The 15,586-nt window shown below is 34.7% G+C and overlaps 2 protein-coding genes across 2 annotated transcripts in view; one reads left to right on the top strand and one right to left on the bottom strand.

Annotated features, from left to right (window-relative positions):
- Positions 1-15,586, bottom strand: part of LOC124408937 (bestrophin-4) — a 341,487-nt gene that overhangs the window by 320,577 nt on the left and 5,324 nt on the right. The gene's annotated exons all lie outside the window — the stretch shown is intronic.
- Positions 3,197-14,091, top strand: LOC124408946. Its single transcript, XM_046886285.1, has 8 exons — positions 3,197-3,372; positions 10,847-10,948; positions 11,041-11,150; positions 11,261-11,451; positions 11,561-11,791; positions 11,973-12,120; positions 12,236-12,380; positions 13,756-14,091. Exons 1-8 carry the CDS (start codon positions 3,303-3,305, stop codon positions 13,995-13,997), a joined length of 1,239 nt encoding a protein of 412 aa, XP_046742241.1. The 5' UTR covers positions 3,197-3,302; the 3' UTR covers positions 13,998-14,091.

Below are 15,586 nucleotides of genomic sequence, written 5' to 3'. Positions count from 1 at the left end.
CATGTATAGAACACGAATGTTATACATGCGCGAGTATATGGATCAAAGGATGATTATTATTATACACGGTTTGACGTAAAACTTATATTAATTTGTCATAATTGGTTCCTTATATAGAAGAAGAAATTGCAGAAAATAGAAAATGAAAAATGCAATATTGTCTCAAGGAAGTTGCGAGTCTGCTGCACTAATATCCAACAAACTTTGGTCACACCATGATCTTACAGATGCATATAAACATTGCTCGGTGCATGAAACAACGTCGTGTATATGTCGAAAGAGGAAGAAGAAAACTATTCTTATAAGCAACACGACAAATTCTTCGCACAATTTACTCGCGTGGGATCTAACTAATGTATGTATAATCACGTACGTGAATGTACCATACATCAAGGTGTAACCCAGAACATCAGAGACCGTGTAATGCAAGTAATCATGTCGTACATTCACGTGCATATCGTATAATGATGCAGAGAGACTGAAGATAAAGGAAGAAGAGACAGAAAGAAATACAAAGAAGTCTGATGCATTGGAGTAATGGATGTGCTTTGTATTCATTTGTAGTGTACGAAACACTTTATAACATAGAAAAGATAGTCGATGAAACAGATTCTTTCAGTGACTGTTACGAAGAAGTTAATTATATTCAACCGAAAAGAATTTTGCAAACTTTTGACAATGATGTCTGAATTTATCAGACGTGAATGGAGCTGGATTTTCGATTCCATGTGCTTGAATTTTGTAAAAAACGACACTTTTTATGCAAGTAAAGAAAAAATAATTTTCAAGTTATTTAATTAATGTATAATTTAATTAGTTTAAAATTATATGTTATTCGAGAAACATTTCGAGACATTTCGTACCGATTCATCTCTTCAAAATTCCACTTCCACTCTCGACTTAATGATATTGAAAGAAGAAAAATAAAACATTGAATTATATAGTCATACTTGACGAAAAATAACCTTTAATATTTCAAAGTCAAAAAAAAAGGGAATCAAGTTTAACTTGTCTGTTCGAAAAATAAAATCCTACTCTTTAGCGTCGGTATCTTATTTTTTTTTTTTATTATTATTATTTTTTTTTTTTATTCAAAGTTAGGATTTGTTAAAAGCGCGGAAAAATGTACTGTCATTAATAATTCATATCTCGATCAATTTATAACGGGTACAGGTATTTCGATGACGATAAAAAAAAAATCTACAAACATTTTTTATTCAATAAAAAAACTGTCAAATTAGATCGAATAAGAAATTCATGATTACAAGAGTTCGAGGTTCTGAGACCGCATAAACCGCGTTTCACGCATATGAAACGACTTAGAAATACGTATATCCAATAAAAGCTATCTGTTGCGTTAAATCTTGTAATAAATAAATTAAAAAATTTTAAAACATTTCATATAATATTCCGAGGCTCGCTCAAAGTCATTAAAAAAGTATAGTATATAGGTACCGATAATGATGATTGACAAAAATGGGAAACATTCGTGTGCATATCGATGAAATTTAAGATTCGACAACGAGAAACGAGCCCGTTCCCAAGCCCGGCCATTGGTCTGATTCCAGTATAGATATATATGTACATATATATATATATATATAAACATATGTATGTATGTATGTATGTGTAAGAGAGAGCTTCCTACGTAGCCTGCCATTTAAGGCCCATTCCCCTTCTCCATCGCCCCTCGCACCCCTTCCACCCTCGTGACAAGAGGCCCATAAATGTCCGACGACGACGCGCATATATATATATACATATATATATATATATATAATACATACATCCGCAGTGCCCACGCGTTCTATAACAAATATATATATATATGCAATGCATAAAAAATAAATCCACAAACATGGTTAGAGCGTCCATGTACCTGTGTAAAAAATAAAACATGAAGGTACATATCATTGCGTCCAACTGTAGTGTAATACTTGAAGGTTTGGAATGAAAAAAAAAAGAAGAAAGAATTAAAAAAAAAAAAAAAAAACAATGAAAAAAAAAAAAGAAAATAAATAAAAACACACACAAGAATTGTGATAGAAAAGTGAAAGAAAAGATGTTTTTTTCTTTCTTTCTTTCTTTTTTTCTCAATACCGAAACTACGACAGCGACGACTATACCATGCGTAGGTTGACAAAAGAAATTTTTCGAAGGATATCATCTACAGACGGAACGTAAAACTGCTTGTCAGGCAGACATGCCTTAATTATATAGCTGCATAGAGGTATATATCCGTGTTCTCTGTGTTGAAAGGGAAGGGATTAAGGAAATTGTCAGAGGTGGGGAGAGGAGAGGAGAGGAGAGGAGAGGAGAGGAGAGGAGAGGAGAGGAGAGGAGAGAAGAGGGAGAGAGATAGAAAGATGTTGAAAAAGGTGGATTTTTTTTTCTCGTCCTTGTCACTCCCCCCTCCTCTCTCAACCTCAAGCTACCTTCTCCCCCCCCTCCCCCCCCCCCCCTTCGCCATATTCCACCAGACGTTGCCACCGCAGTTGTATTCTCTCCTTACTAACCGCGGATGTCGCGCACGCGCTGCACGACACGGGATAAAAGAAAGATATTTGACAAATATTTTATTTTGTGTTTTTTTTTGTTTTTTTTTTTTTTTTAGTAAAAAAGCAAGATAAAATAAAATATTAATAAAGAATAAGTAAATAAATAAATAAAACAATATACGCGTATCGATTATAATATTACATTACTTCGTGTATCTATGTAAATATAATATATCACGTGATAATAATGTACACACGTATATATACAAAAACGAGGAACCTTGAATATCCTTGTTTATATTAATATAATGTATAATAATTTAATTGAAAATAAATGATCGTCGGTTGATCGTCGATAAAAAAAATATTTGACGAAGAACAAGAAGATAAAAAAACGCAACGAAATTAAAAAAAAAAAAATAAAGTCAACAAAAATAAAAACACGTAAGCTCGCGAATATTTAAATTGTTATATAAATAATTGTTTCGAATCATTCTTTTTTTTCTTCACACGTTAACAAAATCTCGTTTCACACGTCGTAAAATCGTAAATCGCAATAACTATAGTCTTCGTTCGCACCGATCAAAGTTTAATAATATTTTTATTGTTTATACGAATTTTTTACGTATTTAACACGGTTTATTGATATATTATTTATTATCCGTGTTATTAACTATAGGAAAGATCATCGATTTCTTTTATATGTTATTAATTTTCTTCCGATACGTGTAACGCGTGTAATAATATTATAATTTTTGTTAAAATAGTGTGCATTGAATTATAATATATATTAAAGTGTGAATCATGAACGCAAATATGATTTATCGAATTGCCATTTGGATTTGCGTCATCGCGAATTTTGCATCTGGAAATGGTAAGCGCAATATACATATATATATATATACATACAATGTATACCTGTAGGTATATTATTGTATAAAAAGTTTAAGTCAACTATTGCTTTCGTTGAGATGTACGTTAATTCAGACGATCTTTATTGGATTTTAACGTAAAAACGGCATTTTTTTTTTACATTGTTTAATACGTTCGTCAATTTCCAGTATTTTCTCCTATTTTTAACAGTATCATCGTTATTTTTATAATGGTTTTAATTTTCGAAAGTACACACGCTCGAATAATTCGAATCATGACGCAATTACGTGAAATTATATAAGTATTGTAGATATATCACATACGTTAGTTAATATACCAATAAAAATCGTTGAATATTTATAAAAAGAAAAATTTCTTCTTATTTTTAATTATTTTTTATTCGTCTTCCTTTTTATATATATATATATATATATACTGCTAATCACAGGAATATATTGAAACACGATTTCCAATTGATTAATTATTAATGTATTTATAAAAGTATACGTCGAATCTGCGAGTACATAGTTATATTATATATAGACGCGTAGTTAATTAGTGCGTAAATTGATGAGAAAAACGACAGTTAAAAGACTTGAGAAACAGGTTCAGGATCAGAGTCACACGTGCTCCTTTATCCTTTTCTTTCCTCAATTAATTTCTTCACTTCCTCGTTGCATTTCGACTTTAGACTATAGTGTAAGTATGTAAACTTAATAACCGATAAGCATGTATAAACAGGAAAAAAAATGCAACATGCATGAAATAAAACAATGCAAAACCGTCGAGCTGACAGTATATATCGTGAGAAACAGGATGAGAAAAAACAGTATAAAATTTATAATGGCAAAAAAAAAATTGAACGAACAAAACGATATGATTAAGAAAAAAAAATTGAAAATTTCTTTTTTCTACCTCGGTTGTGTTATAACAATGCAAGCCTAATCCACTCGACTATATGTTGGCTTAGGGTTAGACGTCAGGTTGGGTTAGGTTGGGTTATAGCCGGCTTATTACCGTGACAGAAATAATTAGTCTTCCATGCAACGCGGGCCTGTATACGTAATTAATTAACCGTCTATACAGCAAGACGCGCTCTTCGTTTATTACGATATACATTGTATGGTCGATGTGCGGTACAGTAGATCCTGTTTTTTCTCATTTATGCGATTTTATGTATTTATTTTTAGTGTGTGTATATATATATTATATATATATATATTTGGGTGGCACCAAAAAAAAACGAATATTTTTTTTATTTGAGTCTCGTGTGACAAAATGTTAGTTTTTGATGTTTTAAGAGCCCACTCCAAAGGACAGTTCAAAAATAAAATTTCAAGAGGTCGCTCCATATTTTTTAAAACGTCAGAAATTGTCAAAAATCGATTTTTTTTTTTAAATTTTTTTTCTCTGTACGGTACAATTTTATAGACAAAAAAAAAATAAGTTTCCGAAAGTTTCAGTTCAAAATTTGAATTTTGAAAGGTCGCTAATAATTTTTTTTCAATTTTTTGGTCCATTTCTTTAGATCTTTTCGAGCGACCTTTTAATATTCATATTAAAATTTCATAAATTTTTTTTGTTTAATTTAGTACGAAAGAATCGATAACAATACACCAGGACATGAATTAAAAATCAAACAAAATACTGAAAATATAATTTTTGTAATTTAATTTTTTGACGATTTTGAACTTAACAGCCCTATTTTATACACAATTCTGAACAATAAGACTCTCATTCATTTTTATTTGATGCAGAAAACTAGGAATTTACTATTGCGATTTCGTAGTTTTCGTGCCATTTCTTTATTGTTGCATCGAATGAAAATTTGTTACAGTCTTTTTGTCCAAAATTGTTTATAGAATGGGGCTGTTGAACCATTTTTGCATTTAAAACACGTGGACTTGGATATATGGAGATATTTTTTAGTGAACGTTGATATCGAACAGACGATACACACTTCGTTTCATGTATCGAATCATTACACGGCTAATAAATAATAAATTTTCAACTTTACGGATGTACGAAGGATCCGCCTCTTCGACGATGACGAAGAAGAAGAAACTCTAGCTTACCGATAATAATAATAATAATAATAAGAAGAAGAAGAAGATGAAGAAGAAGAGGGAATAAAAAAGAAAAGACGAGCCCATCGCGCCGAGCGCAACTTTGGCCGATGACTCGTACTGGAGAAAACCTGATCTGCTGGTGTTTCAACACACGTATACACACACATATGTATGACCGTTCAAGGATTCTTCCTTGAAATCCATAGGCGGCGAAATATCTCTTAAAATAGCCATCGGCGTTCGCGTGATACGTATGTCTCTACACTTCTGACATGATGTTGGACGATTGGATAAAGCGAATTGACCTAACGTCTTGACGATGATAAACCAAATATAAAAACGTGACTTTTTCCTTTGATAACAAGAGCGATTTGGTTGAGAAAGAACGAGATGATCGAGAATGTTATAATCACTATCACGATAATTATCGTCAGAAGATTGCACGATGATGAAATGGAATTTGAAGAATTGGTCGTTAATAGACGTATGAAAGACGTTATATATATATATATATATATATATATCTGAACAGTATAGAGCATACGTGTATACTGTATATACCAACTGACGTATTTCTAGACATAATATAGAGAAGATGGTCATGAAACGGAAGGAAGAACGATTAGATGACCATCCATGCAATTCTGTTAGACCGACCCATTACGTTATGCGAATTACTACAGTGTTTGCAGTACCTAGATCGTGTGGGACATACATAGGTACGAGCGTATCATATATACATATGTATGACAAATGCCTGCATGTCTGATATGTAGTGTATGATGTATATAATATGCATCATGATGATGAGGAGGAGGAGGAGGAGGAGGGGGAAGAGGAGGAAGATAACACGTGTGGTGGATATGTAATGTACACGTGAAAGGGAAATCACGGGGCGCCATTACAGCTCCAGGTATTATAATAACGACTGGCTGTCTGTCTGGCTGGCTAGCTGAGTATAATAACAATAACAATAACAATAACAATAACAATAATAGTAAGTGAATGAGATAAGACAAAGCGAAATTTAATCGAGCAGTACAAGAACTGCAAATACTAAATATATAAGACGATAATCTCGAAAATTGAAGTAAAACTCATCAATTTCTTAGATATCTGGTTTTACTGTATTTTTAAAGGTAGCTTGACAATCGAAATAATATTAATGAAAAAATTTATCTCAAAGTTTAACATTTTTTTTTTCTTGTACTCAAAGTCTGCGGAAACACAGCAAAGTGTGTCTGAATAGAGAGACTCCATGTACATACGTGACAATTACCTTACGTACATAATGTGTCCACCCATGATGTACCCAAATGATGCCTCACATCGGAGGTTAAAACTATGTACTTGTACCTATATACATATCTGTGTGTGTGTATGTGAAATATAATATGTGTCCACAGATAGGTATTATTTATAGAAGCACCAAAAGTACCGTTACTGATCTTTATGCTTCTCTTCGTCTTCTTCTTCATCTACTACATGTGAATGTGAATATATATATAAAATGTATATTGGCAATATCACTATCTATCTACGCGTATACATCACAGTAGATATATATTAATTATACAGTTAATCTCTCTGCAAATATAAGCAGTAACGTTCACCACTTGGAGAGTAAATATAAGAAAAAAAAATCACAAAAACGTTATACGTTATATTATGTATATATACATATGCAGCAATGTTAAATAGGGATTTTTAAACAACTCGATAAATCATGTATTATAATAATGATAATTGTTTGTAAGATTTTGTACACTGTATGTTTTAACATAATATATTCGATGCAACAACTATTATCGATACTGCGCTTGTACTATATTGCATTGCGCAGATCATATTCATGTGTATATACATTATTGCATATATATATATATGTATAATGACGTGATGTAGTGATTTTCAAACGAAATGGATGGACAATATTGTAAAATAACTTAACGAAGGTTCGTTTAGCGGCCACATCGCACGCATGCCACGCATGGAAAACCCAACGAACGTGTTTAACGTATGAGTAGAAAGTATATAAACACACACACCCACACATATCCACCTACAAGTACATGTACATTGTACGTGTTTCGTAAAAGAACCGTTGCTTCGTGTTGTATACCTACTGTAAGCACATAGGTATAACCATATTACACATCTTGGTTCCTGTCTGGGTATGTAATGCATACATAATTATACGTGTGTTACGTTATGTATATACCCTGTCCAGGTATGAACGTCCCTAGTGTGACGCCCATGTGAGGAGGCTCGGGGTTCAATTTTTCTGATTCATTCTCTCTTTTTTTTTTCTTCCTCCTTCGGTAGAACGTGGGATTTGGCGACGTCCGGCGGGTATTTTACCGTACATAAACGCTGGTGTATGCATACGTGCATGGTATTTTGATATTTTAAAAGAAGAATCACAATCTTACTCCACAATATGTAAGTTGTTGTTACGTTCAATGGGAGAGAGAAGATTATGCATAGAAGTTAATGTGAAATCCAAACACTCGGTGCGTTGTGGATACGTAGACGGATATGTGCAACAGGTGTAATAAACTAGAGACGAGGAGAGTGGATGGTTGGTTCGTTGGTTCGTTGGTTGGTTGCCCAAGGATCCAGAAATCAGATAACGAGACTAACCCAGCGGAAAATATATTCTTCACCGGCAAAGATTAAATATTCCGTACATCCTTATGTGCACATATGATGTATGTTACACACACAATGGTTATACTCTACATCGCAATGTGCATCGATGTACAGTTGTGGGAACAAGGTAATCGAATGTGTAGTGTATAGCTTTTTATACTATAAATAAAAACATAATGTTGAATTCCATTGGGTTGTTATTTTAACAACCATCGGAGGATTGAAAAACACGAAGAGCAGATTCGAGGTTCGCCGAATTCCTTGTCTCGTGTCAAACTGGTTGGGTAACGCTTTATGTACACGCAGATATGTATGTAGATACATACGTATGTGCACATATAGCACAGGTTTAATAGCCGGAGGCTGCATCTCGTTTCTGCAGTTGGCGAAGGATAATCAATGGCCCGGAAGTCGGGTTCAAGCATCAGCAGCATCTTCTCGGCACATCGACATCAACGGCATGCTGCATTGAGCTCTAAGAGAGCTGCAGACTTTACGCGTTATAACTTACAGCAGTGCAGCGGACACCATTGGCAGTGTGTTGTACGATCATCGGTAAATGGCAAGAAGAAGAGAGGAGAAAAAAAGAATCGTCTTGATGAAAAAGAAGAAGGAGGAGGAGAAGAAGTACCATAAAAGCATCCGCCTGCTGTATGGACCGCACGAGTTGATCTCATGCTTTAAATACTATATTATCTACGTATCATCCGTATCGAATGATGTTGGAAAATCCAAGAATAAGAAGAAGATGGCTTGTATAATGAGAAAACAGAAGCGGGACCATGAACAGCATTCATTCGTTACACCTACTGTTTCCAACACAATTTGGCAACGATGGATCATTGATCACAAGTCTGCGTGCATCACGTGCCTTATGGACACGTTATTCGTGGCTGATGAAATTTGTAAGCCACTTTTGCTGCACATCTATAAGGAATAGAATGGTCAGAAGGACCCTTTACTTCACTGCGACAATCGAGTGGGCAGACTTGAAATCACACGATTTGGACGTAGCTAAGGGGCCCGGTGGATACATACAACAATGAGAATCCGCGTGTGGACGCTTATGTACGTGACACTAGGCGGCGTGAATTCAGAAAGTATAGGAGAGTGTACTTATCTATGTAGAAACTCGTGTGGGAAGGAGGCATACGTGAAGTTAACGTCTGGTTGGAGAGCAACTTTCACCGCACAGCGGCAGAAACTTCAAAAGATCGTCTCGTTGGTCGAATCTGACGCCTGCAGACTCGCCTTCTTGGTTGGTTGGTCAAGTGGATTAGTAAACCGTGAATAGCGTGTAACAGATCGCACAATGAAGCTTGAAAAGAAGAGGAATAAAACCGTGAGCTTGTATTTAGGGTTATATACCTGAACACCATTCATCCTGTCTGAAGTATGATTGAAAAGTGATAAAAACCCTTGAAATTACGGATTAATCGCGGTATTCGGATCATCGCGATAATGATTGACGATCCTTGGGTTCTGGTTACAGCGACCATGGCTTGTAGAGCTTTCTAAATATCAACTGACCCAAGTCTGAAAAAGGACATGTAAGCATGATCACCGTGAGTTCGGAATCTCCACTTCCACCTACGCGTAAAACCTCAAATTTGAGTCATCCAATTCCGGTATTTCTTTTTGGTACAACAGCCTGTTATTGTGCTACAGCCATTGCGAAGACCTTGATTAAGCAGTTTCAGACTGTACATACCTAAATGCGAATAGAACTTAGCGTTGCTTCGTCAGCGATATAAAGAGCTAAGGAGGAGAGAATTCTTTACATAAACAGGTATGCATGGATGTACGTAAACCAAGTAAGCCAAAGAGTCGTAAACAAGCATGTATAAGTCATCGGACACGAGGAGTTATGAGATGTGTAATGTATGTACGTATAAAGGAATGCTGCGGCAGCTTAACGTCATCCTGATGCTTCTGCTTCCTCAGTCTTGCATACGTTGTATTAAGTTTATTAGGTATATGGTACCCATGTATGTAAGAGTACACATGTGTACCTACAGGAGACGGTGTGCACCATTCGTAAGACTTTCATTGGTGGGTTCGCCCATTCCTTGCAAACGTACAGTCCCCTTCTCCTTCTTCTCTTCTGGTAACTGCCGTGCCGCAGGGTGACTTTTGATCTCTGGGGTTGGATCTTTCTCTTTGATCCTTCGATCTTGAGGTAGATCGGTCCTCAGGGTAAACGACCTTAATCCGAACCCCAAGTGTACAAGCTATAATCATATTAGCAATCCAGACCACGCATGGCTGTCGCTCAGCTCAAAATAATGATAGATACGCAAAAAACTGAACACGCACGTTTTTCACGCGTGACGTGGAATAAATTATAGCATCTTGGAAACGTTTTGATTTCGTTATCGAATACTTACACAACCTAGATAACAAAGGAAACTTGTGGAACTTGTAAATGAATTACAACACTTTGTCCTATAAAAAGTCCTTAAATTTGCAATAGAAAAAATATCGAGGGTCAGTTATCGGAATAAGAACTGTCTCATCTCTCAAGTTGGACCAAGCAATACACATTCACAAAATTTCATTAAAATCGGTTCAGCGATTTCGGAGATTCGACGTAAACGAACATGTCGACACGAGATTTTCATATACAAAAAAAAATGGTGAAACTTTCGTGACGAGAGTTCGGACCAGAAAGTTACCCGCCCAGAATACAATGCAGTGCAGTTATCATGGTGGATCAGTTTCTCAAGTGTTCTCTTCTTCTTCCACTTTTTACAGTACAGAGTAAAGTGCGATGCTTCAAGGACAGGATGGAGGTCGACGTAACGCGTAGCAGCCCACAGGCGACGATTTACCTCGAGAATCTGAAGAACTATCCAGGTAAAAAAACACGCTGACTATACTCTCGATGGAATCTCTCCAACTCTCTGACTCTGTCTATACTCGCATTATTTTTTCACGTCCAATCACAGATGAAGCTTGCAAACCGAAGTTGAGCGATGGGGTTGCCACTTTCAAATTATCGCTCATCCCCGAGGAAATGTTACGCTGCGGTCTGACGAGGGTTTTAAATAAAATGACGGTAACGTAGAGATAATAGTTGATGCAATAATGAATGATGCAACCGACGACAGTTCTCGAACCAACAATTTCAAAGGAAGCGATCACGTGTGTCTGTTGTTCTGATCGCAGGGGAAGAAGGTCTACTATCACAGAATAATCGTGGAGGAACCAACCGATTCGAGCAAGCACACGTTCACCGTTAAATGCGGAATCACCGAAGTGACAGTACCTCTTAAATCGGTGAAATCCGGCCTGAACTTGACGCCGAATCGAACGATTTTACACCGTAGAAGTTTACCCGACGATTTCGAAGAGTCCGAGTGAGTTTCTCCTCTCTCGACAAAGCGGGGATGATAAATAATAATCGTAGGATTATCTCGATCCTTGTAATTGCATTCTATTATATTCTCTTCCTCATCCATTATCAAGGGTCATCGGGACGATCGAAGACGTCCTGGGAACGGCACCGACGCCAACTCTCAGCGTTGGTGTTCGTCAGGGCGGCAATCTGGTTACCGGCGAACTTCACGTCAGTCCGGGAACTCCCTTGCAGATGGAGATCTATCTGGACACGATCTCTGCTCCGACATACGGAATTCTGACAACTTACATGCAAGTATCGGACATGAGAACTCAGGAGGAAACCATCATCTTCAACGGGTAATGAGAACATCAATAATTATCTAGTTTGCGAACAGCGTTGATCGATCTATTTCGATCGATTTTCTCAGGAAAAAGTTGAAATTTCAAAAATTCTCTGATCGTAAGGTCACATGGCATGTAACGATATACACAACGATTCTCTCTCTAATTTTGGCGTGTCTGCACGATTGTAACACAGGTGTTCGGTAGATCCTTATCTGTTCGATAACTTCGACACTGTCGACGGTGACTTTTTGACGGCGAAATTTCGAGCTTTCAAATTTCCGGAAAGTACTTACGTGCAATTTCGAGGGACGGTAAACGTTTGCGTTGACAAATGCGAGGGGGTGAGTAGTAATTCTCATATTGTAATGAATTGAAGTCCTTACTCAAGAACTCACAAAATTGTGGGTGTTAATCCATTCCATCATTCCATTTTTTATTGTGCCTGTATCGTTGAAGATCGAATGCAGCAACGGGCGGCTCGGATATGGCAGAAAACGGCGCTCGGTTTCGCCTCCTAACGGTGACAAGAATAATCTGTTCGAGGTGACGATGTCGACGTTCATAAAAGTCGACTTTGAAGAAGGCACTGAGGTTGAAAAAGGTAAGATATCATTCGTTTTGTCTTTTCGATTTAAAATAAAAGAAAAAAAAAAACACAGACACACACAATCGCTAATGTTAAAAAGAATGTGAAAATTTATCAACGGTTCGCGTAGCGTTGTAACAAGAAAATAAGTTTAGATTCAGATATGAATGTACGGGAGACTTCAAAATAAAAAAAATCAGTCAGGTTTCAGTTATTTTTTTTTTTTTTCAGTTTTGCGTACAGTTATTCCTTGAGGATCGAAATTTTCGTGTCAATGAGCTACCGATTTTTTAAAAATTGACGAAATGTTTGAAACTGAAAGTTAGTTCAAGATTTAGTTTAAAAAATCGATAATACTTGTTCTAAAATAATGATATCAATTCTGATCTTACACTGTTAGACTCAGAATTGTTTAAAAAATCAAAAAAAAAAGTTATATAAAAATATATTCTAAAGTCATGTCTAGTTATTATGACCTTCATGAGTCAGATGATACGAAAAAATTAAAAACCGATATTTATACGTAACGCAAACCTCGAATCCACAATATCAAACTGAGACTTAACACTTGACTGATTTTCTCATTTTGCAACGTCCCGTATACGAATGTATAATTAAAACGAAGTGAAGAACAATAAAACAACCAAAAACAAAAACTAGTTAGAGAAAAATAATCAAGAGAAGTAACAAAATGTAGACGACTAGATGCTATCTATTTGGTATTGGATCTTCGTCTTTTTCTTCTCGAACTGTTTAACTGGCATCAAATGAAATAAAACGAACCTCCCAAAAGCCTGACAAAAAAAAAAAAATAAATAAATAAATAAAAAAAGAAGAAACAAATAAAACACCCCGCGGGTATAAAGTAAGCGGACTAAACAAGTTATGGTAGGTATATCAGTGCAGCGGTAATAATGACTAATGAGGTACTAAATTTCAAACGGTGTCTATAGGTATACACATGTATACGATACAGATCGACATATATACGTCATGTAACGCGGTTCTATCATTATTATAATTATAGTCACCGCCGAGAATTCATTACAACGATCGTTCCAAAACTCGAATCATTTATACCCATATATATATTTATATATACATATATTATGTATACCGTTAATGATATCTAACGATAGAACCGTTTTTTCTTTTTGTTTTTTCTTCAATAATTTTATCAACTGTAGTGAAAAATATTTTTAAATATATTTTAGATATGGATATACACGTGTAGGTATACAATGAATAAAAATTTTTCTTTGAAATTGATTTGAAGGAAAACGAAGAAGAGGGGAAAAAAAAAAAAAAAAACAAAAACGCGCTCGCACGTATCGTAATAAAAAGAATTCTTTTTCTTATTAATCGTATGATAATTTTTGTTTTCCTACAGCATTGCTGGCGTTTGTTTTGAAAGGTAACAACGTTACTGCGTCCCAAGAAACGGCGGAACGGCCTGGATCAGCGGAATCGGCTGCAGCTGTACATCCAAAAAACGAGATTCGCGAACAGTATGAATACAAGGTTGTGGAAATGGAGACTGCAGCGACGGTGAACGCCGCTTTTTCAATTACTGCGTCGGGATATTTAAAATCAGCTAGTATTTTATTCGTCTTATTCTGTATATTAATCTGATCCATTCGCGTGAGCTCTATCATAAACGATAAATATAAGAGAAGATCGTTGAATCGATAAAACGTTGCACGAGAGACGAAAGAAGAAGAAAAATATTTTATAGAAGTTTCTACGGAAAAAAATTTAACTTTCTAAATGAAAATAGAAAAGAAAGAAAAAAAAATTTCGAAGGATTTATTTATCCACGGTTTTAAAACTTAATTTTTTTAATTTTTTTTTTTTTTCTCATCGACCTCCATTAATTGCAAATTTATTGCGCGTTAAAATAATAATAATAATAATAATAATAATTGTAATAATAATAATAATAATAACAACAATTATCGTCGCTTGATCGGAAAATTTGTTTCATTATACGGCGCGCATTGCAATTTAATGTGTCCCGTAACGGTTTTTTTTTTTATTTCCGTCTTATACTCTGTATAGAGACTTTTTTTTTAGACTCTTTATTGTTAAACATTATATTTTTTTTATGTATAACGAAAGAATGAAACCACGGGCGAGCCTTTCTTGGAATCAAAATTTGATTTGTCCCACTACGCTACTCTCGACGCAGAATAAATAAATTTTGAAAACGAATTGTTTTTTTGTTATTATTTTCTTTTTTTTTTTTTTTTCCTCGTACAAATCGGTATGCATTTATTCATCTGTACTTTGAGTACATCAGTCTTTACATTAAGGAGATTATTACAGTTCACGTACTTTACGTTTTCTTCGAATTCAAATCGAATAGCCGATGTTTCTCAAATTTCCAAATCAAATATAATATAGTATAGAGAAAAAAACGAAATTTAACCGACAAGTAATTAACGAAAGAGAGAAAAAATTTATTCCATCGCGAAACGTGGGACAATTTCATGTGATACTAATATATTATTATTCTTAAATACAATATATATTATATATAGATATTTAATTAATTAATAATTTCTTTATAGGTATATATATAATAACGATACGTATTAATAATAACAATTGAATACCTACGATACTAAACCTATTAAAGCCTATATTAATGAATTCCTTTATAATATAATATGCAGCTAAACAACTGCTACTAACAATAGGCCAGAAAAAAAGTGAATAATAATAATAATAATAATAATAATAACAACAAAAACAATAACTAGCTAGGATCGTGCATTGTTATCATTATTATCGCAATGAGAATCGATAATATTGATATGTTAAATTCAAAAACTGTAATACGTAATTGAAAGTAATTTCTTTGAAATATCAGGATATTAAAAGTCCGTCGCCTCTGATGGTATAAACGTCGATATGTAATAAAAATGAAAACACGGACATTAATAATACGTAATAGTAACACAACGCAACGCAACGCAAGAAAAAACGAAGCACAACGAATAAATAGTGATATAATAACAAACGATTGTATTGTGTGTTTACACCTGAATAAGTAGATATAAATCGTCATACCGAATATTCGTTATCGTGAATTGAAAAAATATTTAATCGGTATTTATTCTTGTACAAGGTATACCTATCCAAATTTAGAAACATAAAGAATTTAAAAAAAAAAAATAAGTAAGTAACTAAATAATAAAATGCGCGATCATGGAGAATTA

This window comes from Diprion similis, chromosome 8 (genome assembly GCF_021155765.1).
Source record: "Diprion similis isolate iyDipSimi1 chromosome 8, iyDipSimi1.1, whole genome shotgun sequence".
NCBI lineage: Eukaryota > Metazoa > Arthropoda > Insecta > Hymenoptera > Diprionidae > Diprion > Diprion similis.
Note: the sequence above shows the minus strand (reverse complement) of the source record. Positions and strands in the feature narration are given on the sequence as shown.